General features: G+C 35.4%; 1 protein-coding gene across 1 annotated transcript; it reads right to left on the bottom strand.

Moving 5' to 3' along the window:
• Positions 1-5,901: 5,901 nt before the first annotated feature.
• On the bottom strand, positions 5,902-8,307 carry LOC131059731 (peroxidase 15). The gene is made up of 4 exons (XM_057992762.2): positions 7,605-8,307; positions 6,933-7,124; positions 6,605-6,770; positions 5,902-6,499 (listed from the first exon to the last, which is right to left on the bottom strand). The coding sequence occupies exons 1-4, from the start codon at positions 7,833-7,835 to the stop codon at positions 6,087-6,089; spliced, it is 1,002 nt and encodes a 333-aa protein (XP_057848745.2). The 5' UTR covers positions 7,836-8,307; the 3' UTR covers positions 5,902-6,086.
• Between the last annotated feature and the right edge of the window lie 8,353 nt (positions 8,308-16,660).

Here is a 16,660-nt window from a genome sequence, read left to right as displayed (position 1 = left end):
CACAATATGACCCCTTAGGACACTATAGGACCCATAACGACCCAATATGTTGTCATAAGGGGTCGTATGTTGTCCTTAGGTGTCATATGATGTCCCATGACCCCTTAGGACACCATATGGTGTCATAAGGGATCATATGACCCATAATGATACCGTATAGAGTCGTAAAGGGTCATATTGTGTCCTAAGGGGTCATATGGTGTCTTACAGGGGTCATATAACACAATATGACCCATAACGATACAATTTGGTGTCTTAAGGGGTCATATGGTGTCCTAAGGGGTCGTAGGACACAATCTGACCCCTTAGGACACCATAGGACTCATAACGACCCAATATGGTGTCATAAGGCGTCCTATGTTGTCCTGAGGGGTCATATGGTGTCCCATGACCCCTTAGGACACCATATGACCCCTAATGACACCATATGGTGTCATAAGGGGTAATATGACCCATAACAACCCCTAACGACACTATATGGTATCATAATGGGTAATATGACCCATTATGACATCGTATAGAGTCATAAAGTGTCATATTGTGTCTTAAGGGTTCATATGGTATCTTAAAGGGGTCATATGACATAATAGGACCCCTTAGGACACAATATGACCCATAACAACACAATTTGGTGTCTTAAGGGGTCATATTGTGTAACATAATATGATCCCTTAGGACACCATTGGACCCATAACGACCCAATATGGTTTCATAAGGGGTCATATGTTGTCCTTAGGGGTCATATGGTGTCCCATGACCCCTTAGGACACCATATGGTTTCATAATGGGTCATATGACCCATAACGACGTTGTATACAGTCGTAAAGGGTCATATGGTATCTTAAAGGGGTCATATGAAATAATATGACCCCTTAGGAAATAGTATACCCATAACGACACAATTTAGTGTCTTAAGGGGTCATATGGTGTCCTAAGGGGTTGTAGGACGCAATATGACCCCTTAGGACACCATAGGACCCATTACGACCCAATATGGTGTCATAAGGGATCCTATGTTGTCCTTAGGGGTCATATGGTGTCCCATGACCCCTTAGGACACCATATGACCCCTAACAACACCATATGGTGTCATAAGGGGTCATATGTTGTCCTTAGGGGTCATATGGTGTCCCATGACCCCTTAGGACACCATATGACCCATAAAGACACAATTTGGTTTCTTAAGGGGTCATATGGTGTCCTAAGGGGTCGTAGGACAAAATATGACCCCTTAGGACACCATATGACCCATAATGACCCAATATGGTGTCATAAGCGGTCATATGTTGTCCTTAGGGGTCGTATGGTGTCCCATGACCCCTTGACCACTTAGGACACCATATGACCCCTAACGACACCATATGGTGTCATAAGGGGTCATATGACCCATAACGACACTGTATAGAGTCGTAAAGGGTCATATTGTGTCTTAAGGGGTCATATGGTGTCTTAAAGGGGTCATATGACACAATATGACCCCTTAGGACACAATATGACCCATAACAACACAATTTGGTGTCTTAAGGGGTCATATGGTGTCTTAAGGGGTTGTAGGACCCAATATGACCCCTTAGGATATCATAAGACCCATAATGACCCAATATGGTGTCATAAGGGGTCCTATGTTGTCCTTAGGGGTCATATGGTGTCCAATGACCCCTTAGGACACCATATGACCCCTAACGACACCATATGGTGTCCTAAGGGGTCATATGACCCATAACGACCCCTAACAACACAATATACTATCATAAGGGGTCATATGACCCATAAAAACATCATATAGAGTCATAAATGGTCATATTGTGTCTTAAGGGGTCATATGGTGTCTTAAAGGGGTCAAATAACACAATATGACCCATAACGACACAATTTGGTGTCTTAAGGGGTGATATGGTGTCCTAAGGGGTCTAGGACACAATATGACCCCTTAAGACACCATAGGACCCATAACGACTCAATATGGTGTCATAAGGGGTCATACATTGTCCTTAGGAGTCATATGGTGTCTCATGACTCCTTAGGACACCATATGACCCCTAACCACACCATATGGTGTCATAAGGGGTCATATGACCCATAACAACATCGTATAGAGTTGTAAAGGGTCATATTATGTCCTAAGGAGTCATATGGTATCTTAAAGGGGTTATATGAAACACTATGACCCGTTAGGACACAATATGACTCATAATGACATATTTAGTATCTTAAGGGGTCATATGGTGTCCTAAGGGGTCGTAGAACACAATATGACCCCTTAGGACACCATAGGAGCCATAATGACCCAATATGGTGTCATAAGGGGTCATATATTGTCCTTAGGGGTCATATGGTGTCCCATGACCCCTTAGGACACCATATGACCCCTAACGACACCATATGGTGTCATAAGGGGTCATATTTTGTACTTAGGGATCATATGGTGTCCCATGACCCCTTAGGACACCATATGACCCTAATGACACTATCTGGTGTCATAAGGGGTCATATGACCCATAATGATATTGTATAGAGTCGTAAAGGGTAATATTGTGTCCTAAGGGGTCATATGGTATCTTAAAGGGGTCATATGAAACAATATGACCTCTTAGGACACAATATGACCCATAACGACACATTTGGTGTCTTAAGGGGTCATATGGTGTCCGAAGGGGTCGTAGGACACAATATGACCCCTTAGGACACCATAGGACCCATAACGACCCAATATGGTGTCATAAGGGATCATATGTTGTCCTTAGGGGTCATATGGTGTCCCATGACCCCTTAGGACACCATATGACCCCTAACAACAACATATGGTGCCATAAGGGGTCATATGAGCCATAACAACACCGTATAGAGTCGTAAAGGGTCATATTATGTCCTAAGAGGTCATATGGTGTCTTAAAAGGGTCATATGACACAATATGACCCCTTAGGATACAATATGACCCATAACGACATAATTTGGTGTCTTAAGGGGTTATAGGTGTCTCTCTCCCTAATATCATATATTAATTTATAATAGTTAGTGAATTTACTTATTAAAATCGGATATCTGATATAATTGGATATCTGATTGTACTGGATATCCAATTTTATTAGATATCCAATTTTTGTTGTACAAATTTCAAATTTGAAATTTTGGCTCGGGAATTCTTTGGGATTTGGCTTGGAAGTGACAAGCCTGGAAAGTCAACTGAAAAAATGAGTTTTTCAGTATTCCTTGATTTTCCAAACTTTACACTGGTGGCTGGCGACTTTTTTTATAGCCAAAATTGATAAAATGAATAGGGTTTTTTAAGGACGTTCTCAGCTTTCCAACAATATAAGGCATGTCTTATTTCGACTTTAAAAAATAATTATTATTTATTTTCTAATTGAATTCTGACAAAAGTCTTGATTGACAGACTGATTGAAAAACACTCATAACTTTCAAACGGTATAACATTTTTTGAATCCGAAACATGCATCACATCTTATGCTTTGTCTACTATAGGTAAAAAAAAATTTTAAAAAATTTCATAAGGTTTTGACCAAGTTAAGGTGGTTAAATGTAGGAGTTTCTGAATTTCTGAAAAGTTGTAGTAAAAAACTCATAAATAATTATTCACTTTATAAAAAATTATAAACAAATATGTGTCACATCCGGACACGAGTCTAATACTTATATTATAAATATTTTTTAAAAATATTATGATTTGATTTTGATTAGGTTGGTTAGACATACGTCTACTTCTTATCTTTTTCCTGAAATTTTAGTACCACTACATTGAAATTTGAAATTTTCATCAAATAGGATTTTTTTTTCAATAAACAACTAGTATCTTAGAAACTACATTCAATTTTCTATAGATTCCCTTCTTACATATTTTAAAAATAATGTTCACAACTTATTCAAATTTTCATGTCAAGTTGCATAACTCTGTTTTTCTGAAATTTCATTGCCACTTAAGGGCTTGTTTTGGCACACCATGATCATGCACATACCCTATTGCTTATATGAATTTATGTGTGTATGTACATCTCTCTCTCTCTCTCTCTCTCTCTCTCTCTCTCTCTCTCTCTCTCTCTCTCTCTCTCTCTCTCTCTCTCTCTCTCTCTCTCTCGTGTACTTAGATTTTGTTGCTAAAGTTGCTCAAATGGCCAAATCTTGTAATCCTAACAAATAATTCATGTTGTTTGAAATATCACCTCTCACCCTTTGCATCCTCTCCTTGGACTTATGTGTTGACCTTGGGTTGTAGGGGAGGTCTCCTTTGTCAACTGGGCCTAGTAAATCTTTGGTTGGGTATTCAGATGCATAAGCTTCATTGCATGATCTTGTTTCTCCTTCTAATAGTTGATTTGAGCCAGCAGGAGATGATTCTATCATTTTTCCTACCATTTCTCAATATAACCTAGGGGGTATTTTTGTTGTGTCTCTTGTCATTGCTCGATTTGAGTCAAGGGAAGGTGTCTTGTGTTGTGATATTCTTGAAGCTGAAGACAGGTCTCCTAGAGTCTCCTTTGTGGATCTCTTATATAGACCTTTTTCTAATGCTCCTATTTAGAAATGTATCACTTGTGTTGATGCCCTAGAGCTAGATTTATCCCAGAATGTGATCGATAGTGTGTCCTTATTAAGGAAAAGGTTGTTTTGCAAGTTTAGTTGCTAGTGATTTTAGCTACCTAACCTCCATCGATGGATTTCAAACAACAAGACACCTTTGGTAGAGGGTAAGTTGGAATTTTACCCTTGTACTAGGGGTTTTTTGTTGTTTCTTTTGACTCTTCTAATGAATGATATGATATTTTAGAGGTTGGAGTTTGAGAGTTGGATTTGCACCCTCTTTTGATTTATCCATAGTCTCTCTCTTTCAAATCTCATAAGCAATTTGTCAAGAAAAGTCCTAAGGGTGCACCAAACCCTAGATTCAACTTAGTTGTTTTTTAATCTATTCCAATCTTGTTGCTTTTTAGCTCAGTTTACTATTCTATTATTTTTATCTCTACTTTGTATAATGTTTTGGGTCCTTTCAAAATATTGCCACATTCTAGTTGGTCAATAGTACTTTGAAGCAAGATAGGTATAAAGCTGGCTAAATTTATTTTTCTCTTTGTTCAGTTCTTAGATTCTATTACCTCTTGGGTAACTTTGTTGATTTCCTTATAACAAGGTCTGGTCCCTATCAAAAACCTACTTACTTAAATAAAAAAACAAATAATTCTATGGCACCGACTCAATTTTGCACAATATGGGTAAAAGGAATATATGTGTTACATGTAAATGATATATCACACATAATAGTACTACATAGTAAAAAATATACAAGTTTTCAATACATTTATTGAATATAAGATCATTTGATAACATTTCTAGTTTTGTGGTATCTTGTTCAAAAACTTCTAATTTATGTCTCTATATTTACATCCCACTATCATTGCATATGATTAATTAAATTATGTATTGTGTAACTTGTCTTAGGGTTAATCTAGTGATCTAAGAAGGATGATCTTTCAAATACAAGGACCATGTTAGGTTGTCGTAGCCTTTAAATGTATAAAAAATATGAAAAATGTGTTCAGAATCATATCACATCCTAAGAAGGACATAAATAGGGACTAAGGAGAGAAGGCAATCAAATATTCCAACTTCAATATCTTTAAATATATTTAAAAAAATTAAAGATATACTCAACAAATTTATTGTAATAGATAAATAAAACATCTTGATTGCCTTATTTTAAAATAATTAAAATTTTATATTATATTTGTTGTTTTTAAATAAATAATATAATTGAATACAAACAAAAAGATAATTTTAACTAGAAATAAAGAAATAAGTTTGTATAAAAGAACCACATTTATTCACAATTTTTTACTATATATAGTGTGACAAATACTCATGTTCATAATTTACTAAGGATGTAAAGAGAAAGGGAGAATCAAAACTTTTATTAATTGGGAAACACAAATCATTATTTTAGAGGACAACAAAGATATAAGGATTATTGGGTGGGGCATAAAGTCCGCCGAAACAGTAAAAAGAAATGCATACTAACGATCTCTGACTCATTCATGGCGGCAAAAATCATTGCAAAGTGGGTTTCAATAGAGTGCTACAGAACAGAGCGACAATTAGTCCTGATCTGCCCTTGATTGCCGGTGAGGGGACTCATATTTCCCAACTTAATCATCGATTCCACAAATTGCTTCAGAAACACCTCCTCCTGTTCCGCATATAATTTCACAGTCTCCATTGTTTTTACTTGCCCCTTGGTGAACAAAACCTCGTCAGAATTCAACAGTCCTTTGTTGCTCAGCAATAGCTTGAAATAGTAGTTGTCGAATTTGGTAGGAGTTACTGCATCCAATGGGGAGAGATTGTTGTCTCCTCCTGATTGTGGGCACACAGATCTCAGCTTAGTGGAATAACTCTTCTCCAGGGTGAAGTCGGGCTGCCCATTTCCACTCTGGTTGTACAGCCTTTGTCGGAAGCTTGTGCAACGAGATTGACCAATGGTGTGGCTGCCTGTATAATTTTATAACATACATATTGTTTATGGTCAGCTTCATTGAATACCCACTTGTTGTTTTCTCACTTCAAAAAAAATACAGGTAGAAGGGCAGAAGGTACCTGAAAGTGCTACTAGGTCAACCTCATTCAGACCTTGGCGTTTAAACTTAGTGATAAGAGTTTGCAGGGTTGAGTTTGGTGCAGGGATGTTATTGTTTGATCCTTGCAAACTTGCACTTGTGGAATCCCTTCTCCCCAATGTAACTTCCCAACTGGGTCCTCCACTCTGCACATCAAGATTAACATAAATACCCACAATTGGGGGATGAATTTCTTGATCTAATTGAGAGTTTGTTTTAATTAATGAGTTTGAGCGCGACTTATATATACATCAGAGCATAAGTATTGCCAAGAAAATAAAATAGAAGAGATTGGGGAAGATCATTACCAAGACAACAGAGTCACGAGCGGCAATGATAAGAATGTCTGCGCAGGAGACAGTTTTTGGGCATGCCTTCTCCAACTCACTCTTTATCTGGTCGATTACGTCGAATCCTCTGGCTGAATTTTTGTTGGGATTTGAATTCTTTTCGCTCACAATCTTGGCACTGTCGTCCAGAAACAGTGATGCATCACACCCCTGTTTGGATACACACTTCATTTATCAAGATTTTTTCCCATATATATGATTGAAAGTGAAACAATGGAAATAACAAGAGAAACTCTAACAGAAATGTTAGAAACTACATCTTACACAGAAGGAAGAGCTTATACAGCTAATGTATTGTGGTCAAACCATCATTCTTTATTTAAAGAGTTGACGTGTTAACCAAAACACACCCACTTACATCAGTGCCAATTTCATCTAAAAGAAGAAAAAAAATTGTAAAGCAAATAGAGAGTTAAAAACATGGACAGTGGTCGTAGGTTTGAATTTCAATTCAAGTTCCAAGTAAGGAGCATTTCAGACACGGCCAGAGAGTTATAACATCCATTTGAGACACGGCTACAGCCATTCAATACTTGGCCATGTACATTACATTACTTTGACCACAGAATTATAAGATAAATCCTAACGAATTCACTCCATATATATGGAAAGAGAGAACAAAGTATGCACCTGGACAAAACAGTCATGGAACTGAAGACGGAGCAAAGAAGCCGCCATTCTGGCTTCCTTCATCACAGCATTCTGCACGACAGACTTCACAATTTGCTCAGCATTTGGACACGAACTTTCATAGAACTCTGGACTCAAATCATTGTTATAGAGAGGCTGTGAGACAGATGACCACAACATTGACATACAACACACTATGAAAACACTCAAACTCCCAATTCTCATGGCCATCTTAAACCTCTCAAACTGAACCTTATTATCACTCTCTACTCACCATAAACTCTGAGCCAAGAGCTTGTGATAATTTAGGACTGAGCTGATGCACTTTTATACTACATCATGGGCACCACACTGGGGCCTAGTTTCAAGGAGCGTTTGAAGAGCTGTTAGCTGTACTAATCTTGACCAAAATCAACAAAAAACAATATAATACACATAAATATGCAGGCTTATTGATGAAGTCAATGCATTCGAAATGGGAGGTCGCTGGATCAAATTTTGCCCTTTTTTTTTTGGCACAGCCGACAGCATTGTGCCGTCTGATTAGGTGAGCTAATACACCGACCTAGCATAGATTCCTCCATTAACATGCAAAGTTAACAAAGCTTTTGAGAAATGCATACGTTGCTCTTCTGCTCTTGAATTGAAACAAGATTTGTTTAATGGAAGAAAAACTTCAATATTGTTTGAAAGAGTCTTTCGATCCAGAAATGAAACCTGCTCCCGTACAATTTTTTCCACGCCATACTTCACATGTATATAATTTAGAATAAAGCACAGATCTTTTAAGACCCGATCAACCTTGTTTGAATAAAAGTACTTAAACACAAAGAGTTTGATTGCTTCCTCCCACTCCACATTACTGTGGATAAAGATAAAGATGGTTACAATGCTGATGAGTTGAATTGGTGGGTAGTGAGGAACTAAAGCGCGTTTCTTAAGAACCTTCTCTTAGATTTATTTTACTCATTCTCTGACACTTTCATATAAGTAGTAATACTTGGATCCAAATTTAGTATATGTGGTAGGAAGCATTTTGTTCTCCTACTTAGTTGTCGTCTACTGGTTTGTGGAACACATGATTGTTAGAGGGGGTTAGATCAGTCAATGAAAATCACTTCTTTATTTGTGGTGTATTTGAGATGGATTAAGCTTAACAATTATCTCCTCTTTTGAAGATAGTGCACCATTTCATTTCTTAATTGTTCAACATGTTTGAGAAGCCACTATTCTATGATAATACACGTTTACTTATTTGTTCCCTTGCTTTTTTGTGATGAATCGTTGGTGAGCTGGTTATTCCATCTAAGATTAGTTAATTGTGGGAGATGTCATGTGATTTAATCATTTAATCATTTCTTTTAAATGCCTCGTGGGAAATTCTCGTTGGCCGTTAATATTTTTATTTATAGGTGTTGACTTGAAAGTTTTTTAAAAGATATTTAATTATAAGAAGGTGTTATCGAATAATAAATAGATGAATAGTAATAGTGATAGTATATAAGTACATAGTGTATCATTTTAGTTAATCTAATTAAAAATAAATGTAATTAATTATCAAATTTGATATAAAATGTGATTAAGCATCTAAAATAACAAATTATACATCATTAAATTCATCAAATAAAAATTATGATATGAAATGTATGTAGAGAAACTTTTTTTTAAAATAAATCTACCATCAAAGTGAGCAAAAACTTGTATTAATCTACCATCAAAGAGAGCAAAAACTTATATTAATCTACCAACACAAGATTCTAGAAATACAACCAAATTCTCTCATAAATCTGATAGAATTTCAACAACATCATGATGCTTGCAAATGATCATAAATGAAACCTTTATTTCATATCTCTATTATATAAAGTAAACAAAAACTAGAAATCAGAAGTTGTTTACAAATCAATGGATTAAAACCATGGGCCAAAACTAGGCTCCTAAAACAAAATAGAAAATCATTCAAGAAAAACACCTTTCAAGAATAGAATGTAGCTCCCTCCATCACTATTGTGTGTCATTGGTACCATCATTACTTGAGTGGACAAATTTCCAATTATAGTGCTCCACAATTGAGTGGCCAACTAATGTATATCCCACCAATCATAACAAGATTATCCACTCTTCTCAATGTAACTTACAAGCACTACATGAAGGAGAGATGTTCAATAACTTATGAAAATGATTGTGAATCGTAAAAATTCTAAATCTAGTTGTAAATTACATTAGAACCAATATTATAATTTCTATAAGGAGAATAGTAATCCAAGTACCAATTCCGAAGATGTTGGAGACACATATCACATACATGAGTATTACAATTTGATATCACATTATCTCAACATTCTCCCATTTGATATTATTCATAACAATGATATAAATAGGAAAAATAAAATGAATGTACACAATAAAAAGCTCACTCTACTTTCATAAGTGAATCTACTATATTTACCAAAATGACAACTTTATAAATCATGACCTTACCACTCTCCACCATGGCATGAACAAAGTGATATTGAACATCTATGTTCTTAGGATGAGTACATTGTACATGAAGTTTCTAGCCAAATGGAACTGAACCAAGCATTAAGAAGATGTTATTTCCTAGTTAATAATTTTTGAATGTGATCTGAGATTGGTTGTATAGGCAATGAGCCCCTCTTATTTTGAGTAGTGAGCTCTAGGCAGTGTGCCTAAATGCATGTGCATTCCCCATTGTAATACTTCTAATAGAGCATACCTATTTTGTGGGTTCATCCCCAACATGGTTTTTCCCTTCACCGGGTTTCCATGCCAAAAATCTTGGTGTTGTGTGTGTTTATTATGTGTTGCTGATTTATGATTTCATATTTAATTATCAGATATGAGAATAAGTTTAATTTTTTTGAGTTTTTTAGACAACTGAGAGACAACTGATTCACCCCCCTCTCAGTTGTCTGCCCTATTTCCATCAAGTATAGCCATAAAATGAGCATACTTAGTTAGTCGATCCACTCCTACATATATACAATCTTTACCTTGGACTTTAGGAAGCCCTATTATGAAAACCATAGAGATGCTATCCCACTTCTTATCTGGTATAGGAGGAGGTGGGAGGAGGTCGGCTAGATGTGTTTGCTTGGTTTTGTTCTTTTGATATGTCATACACTCTTAGACATGTTTAAGTACATCTTTCTTAAGTTTCTTCCAAGAATACCTTTCCCCCACTTGTTTATAGGTCTTTAAATAACTTAAATATCCTACTAGGGGACTATCACGATATTCCTTAATGATTTTTGTTTTTATCTTTGAGCTTGGTGTAAGATATGTCATGTCTTTGTAAAGGATAAGTTTGTACACTATTTAATAGTTTTCATCTTGTATGTTTTGTTCAAGGATAGCATTTGCATGTGTCTTTAACATATTTTTCAATAATGGAGTTCTTTTAGTTTATCTAGTATGATATGTTATGGTGCACAAGTAGTGTTTTTGAGACAATGAATCTGCCAAAATATCATTCTTCCCCTTTACATATTCTATATCAAAGTTATAATCTTGTAGTTTTCTAACCCACTTTTATTGATGGTCATTTAGATCCTTTGACCTATAAATAATTGTAAGTTGTTGTGATCCGTTTTAACCACAAATTTCCCACAAACCAAGTATTCCCTAAATTTGGCCAATGCATGCTTAATAACCCATATTTATTTATCATAAATTGAGTAAAGTCTTTCAATTGTAGTGATTTTGTGATTCTTAAAAGATATTGGATGTTTATTTTAGATGAGGACTACTCCAATGCCTTCTCTGTATGCATCATATTTCAACTCAAATGGTAGTATAAAATCGGGGATGGCAAGAATAGGAAAAGAACTCATTATTTCTTTTAAATTCTCAAAGGCTTGTTAGGCTACTTCATTCCAAGAAAACACTCCCTTTTTGGTGAGATCAATGAAGGGGCCGCAATTTGTGAGAACCCTTTTATAAATCTTCTATAATAGCTATATAAGCCCATAAATCTCCTTAAATGAGTTAGGGTTCTTGGTTTGGGGCATTCTTTAATAGCCTTGATTTTCTTTTTGTCCACACTTACTCCTCGTGCACTGTTTTTATGACCAAGATAGAGAATCTCCTCTAAACCAAATTCACATTTTGAAGCTTTAGCATATAAATATTCCTACTCAAGAATTCCCAAAACTTCATCAATATGTCTAAGGTTCTCTTCCCATGTTTTGTTGTAGATTAATATTTCATCAAAAAATATTAATAATAATTTCCTTAATTGCTTCCTGAAAGTATGGTTCATGTATGAGTAAAATGTAGCCAAGGCTTTCGTTAATCCAAAGGGAAGGTCCAAGAATTTGAAATGTCCATAGTGGCATCTAAGGATTGTTTTTGTAATGTCCTCTTCTCTCATTCTTATTTGGCGATATCTCGACCACAAATCTATCTTGGAAAAATATTTGGCTCTATGAAGCTCATCAATGAGTTCATCCACTATAGGGATCAAGTAATGGTTCTCTATAATTTTCTTGTTCAAAGCTCGGTAATATATACACATTCTCATTGTACCATCCTTCTTTTTAACAAGCACCATTTATGATGTGAAAGGGATTGAACTTGGTTGTATATGCCCCATATCTAGAAGTTCATTAATAATTTTCTCTATCTCCTCTTTACATTTTTGGAAATGTCTATAAGGAGTAGTAATTACTAGATTGGCCCCTTTTTCCAATTTTGTAATGTATTCAAATCCTCTTTTAGGGGATAAACCTGGTGAATATTGTCAAATATCTTTCTATGCTTGTTGAGGATGGGTTGTATATCAGTGTGTATGGCTTGGCCCTATGGAGTAGATTTATCAAGGATCATACATTGAGCTCCATTCTCCTTGCCCGTGCTTAAAAATTATTTCCATTCTTTTGCAAGAGAATACTTTTGGAGACCCTTCAGGTAATCCTTTCAAGATGACTTCTTGTCCTTCATGTTGAAAGTTAATTTTCAAGTTTGGGAGGTCAAACATGAAGCAACCTAAGGAGTATATCTAAGGAGTGCCTAAGTTTGGGTTGTAGGCGTCTTTCTAGGTCTTGAGTGTGATTTGGAACCCCATGTCATCTCCTAGCATGGGGATTGGTTCCTTTGGTTCCACATGGTCGGGAGGTTTGATGCCTTCTTCCATTTGGATGTTCTTCATTGGATAGCGCATGTGGTTATGGATTTCTATTGTCTTCATGGAGAATGATCTTGTAGTTGATTTCTATGCAATTGGAATAGTATTGTATTCATGATAGCATTGTAATTGTAAAGGAAAAATATGTATTCTTGTATTTGTAACTATGATGTTGTAAAGACTATGATTTGGAATGTAATAAAATACTGAGTTTTCATATGTGATGATTTATAGGTGATATTTATGTATAGATTGAGATGGTCTCGTAAATGTAAATCTAAATGAAATCATGTGCTTAGGTTAAGTTGATACTTGTTGCTATGAAACATTAATATATATGTGAATAGTAATCTAAATTATATGCATTGAATTCTTAAAGAAATAAACTAGTCCTTATTATAGAGATGGTTATATAGATTTATAATATGAAGGATGTGCAATGTTAAAATTGTAATAGGAACATTTGGTTTGGTGCTATAAAATGAACATAGCGAATAAGGATAGATGAGAATTGTTATCATATGTTATTAGGATGTTTCTAGTAAGTAGTGATGTTGAGATACCCTAAGGAATGGATATGTAATGAATGTGTAATGATTGTATTATGTAATATGATGTTAGATGTTATGTTATCTTTATTTCCGCTTGTGTGCATGATGTTAAGATTATGATGTTTTATGTATTCATGTGAAGTGTAAATTATGCATTTGAGATGTACATGATAGTTGTTCTTAGTTACATATGTGGTATGTGGTATGTGGATGTTTAAAAAAAATATTTCTCTATTTGTAGTTAGTTTATGTTTATTTCTCTAGGGTATTTTGGCAGGCATTACACAGGCATGTGTGTTTCATTAGGTCTTTCATGTTCATGTGTTTGTAATGTTATTACATCCAACACTTATGAATATATCTAAAGAGCATTGCATCATCAATCTTTTTATCAACCATTACATATATGAGGTGGGTAAAAGTACAAACCTGTGTCACACTTTTATAAAGGAAAAGGTTAACACAACAATAACTGTTCAATTTTGATGGCATAAAAGTGGCATTTGTATTTTGAATTCGAAGATGATGTAAACTGATGAAATGTGTAAAATTTGAAGAAGGTTAAGTCTTCTTTTTTTTTAAAATTTTGTCAAGAATTGATATGTTTTTTTTTTTACTTTTAAAGTCAATTTTTTTATTGCTTAAAATCAAGGGGTTTAGTTCCCACCCAAAAAAAAATATAAATCAACTTCTTCTTTTTTTCTAATTTTGATATCCCTAATAGATGACATACATATACAGTGCATTAAAAATAATAATTTAATTTTTAATGTATATTTTCTTCATTATAACATTTTTAAATTGAATATACCTCAATTTGACAATTTTTTTCTCCCACGACATTTTGTCTATTGAATTTATGATAATAATAAAAAAAACCTTTTGGAGAAGACTCTCTCCTCTAGTGAACCATATTTTTTTCAATTTTTTTGAGGTGATTAAATTTTAATTTTTTTTTTCAAACCAACCTCTTTCTAAACATTAGAATACCTACTTGTAGTATTTTTGAAATAATATTTATTAAATCTAATCAAACATCATAATAATTATATGAGTAGATTCATTACTTTGATCTCTACAAAAGGGTTTTTTTTTGTTTTTTAATAAATTGAATTTACCTATTGAATTTTGTTTCAGAAGTCAGAAGTTTCATAAATTTATCAAATTTGGTGATTTTGTTGCCACTTAGCATGTCACTTAGGACATTCCGGCCAGAACATTTCCGATCGGAAACCTTCCGGTCGGATCGTTAGAGGTTAGTGCGACCGGTCATTTGAGCAACCATGCCTATTCAACCCCATACAAATAATGATTTTTTTTGTTTTAAAATATGAAATTAAAGGTGTGTGAAATAATATAATTGATTTTTGAATTTAATCAATTGTTTTTGCAAATAAAAGCGTCATTTTTTATATCAAGCAACAAAGATTTCCAAAAAACTTTAAGATTTTGGTAGAAGGTTTCAAATTTTTTCCAGTATGTTATATTAAAAAAAAAAAAATTAGATAAATATCTAATATTAGAAGGCTTCAAATTTTTTTAAGTATGTTATAATAAACTAAATATTATTTAGATTTTATTAAACCTTATTTTTAAGATTTTTGTAATTATTTGTAGTTTATGTATTTTTTTTAATAATTGAAATTAAGGGGTTGTTCAAGACTTAGTAACTCCTAGGATGTACTATGGGGTATGTTGTACCTACTAGGACTTTAAAAGGGGTCATATGGGGTCCTAAAGGGTCACACATGTGTTAGAATACATGTGTGGCCCCTTAGGACCCCATATGACCCCTTAGGACACTATATGATCCTATGGGGTCATATGGTTTCCTAAGGGCTCATATGGTATCGTTAGGGGTCATATGGATTCCAATGTGTTAGAACACATGCATGGCCCATAACGACCCCATATGACCCCTAACAACGCCATATGACCCTTTATGACACTATATGATCCTATGGGGTCAAATGGGTTAAGTAGGGGTCATTAGGAGTCATAAGGGGTCTTAAGGGGTCATTAGAGGTCATTACAATCCTAAGGGGTCTTATGATGTTGTATGTGGTCTTATTTTATACATGCTAAGATGATAAAAGGGGTCAAAAGATGTCCTAGGATGTATTAAGGGGTCGTCCATGTCTTAATAGCTCCTAGGATGTACTGGGGGGTATGTTGTACTGACTATGACTTTAAAAGGGGTCATATGAGGTCTCAAGGGGTCATACATGTGTTATAATAGATGTGTGGTCCCTTAGGACCCCATACATGACCCCTTAGAACATCATATGACCCTATGGTTTCTTAAGGGATCATATGGGGTCCTAAGGGGTCACACATGTGTGGCCCCTTAGAACCCCTTAGGACACTATATGTGTTAGACACAATGCACCACTGAGAGGGGGGTGAATCAGTGGTTCTCAAACTTCTCCCTTTAACTACCCTATGTGTGTATACCGGTTATCAGATCTAACTCAATGCAGATTTACTAGTTAGAGGGAAGACCAACACAAATGCAATCACACACAAAGAAGACATCACATAACACCAGCATATACGAGGAAAACCTAAGATGGAAAAAACCTCAGTGAGAAATGTTGTTGGAGTCTACTGCTCCAATCCAGCCTCACAGTAAATCTCTAATTATAATGTTTAGGACACCAACCACTGATTTAGGGCACCAACCCAAGGAGAACCAACCCCTGATTTAGGGCACCAACCCAAGGAGCTACAACCCCTGATTTAGGGAGCTAGCCCAAGGATCTACAACCCTTGATTTAGGGCACCGACCCAAGGAACTACAACCCCTGCACCGAGCTACAACTCAGTGAATACAAAACATAATCATTTACAAGTTAATAACCTTGTTGCAAATGGATTTTGTAACACTTTTGCAAATCTCTCTGTTGGATCTTCTATCTAGTTCACTGTCGGTTCTCTGCTAACCCTCACACTTCTACAACCTTACTCTGTATTGCACTCTTCCCAATCCACCCTGTTTTCCTTCTTTGTTAGTTCTTCTTTCTATTGGTTCTCTTTTCTTTTTGCCACACAGTTGCTATCCACCACCGGTCTTGGTAACTTGGTCAGACATCTACCATCTGATTCCTGTCAGTCCTCAGCTTGCTTTCTCTGCAATCTTCTACAACTCTTATCTATCGGTTGCCTCATTGTTGCTGGTTGAACTCTTCAACCCATTTCTCACTCACACACTCAATCTCCTTTCTGATTCTCATTGAGTACTTGACTGATTTTCTCTCTCATCCAGGAGAAACACTCTATTATTCAGTAGCCTAAACAATATCTTTAGCTCGCATACTTATAGCCATATTTTCTCACCAAGACGTGAGTTTGAACATTGG

This window comes from Cryptomeria japonica, chromosome 3 (assembly GCF_030272615.1).
Source record: "Cryptomeria japonica chromosome 3, Sugi_1.0, whole genome shotgun sequence".
NCBI lineage: Eukaryota > Viridiplantae > Streptophyta > Pinopsida > Cupressales > Cupressaceae > Cryptomeria > Cryptomeria japonica.
This window is presented reverse-complemented; position numbering and strand designations above follow the sequence as displayed.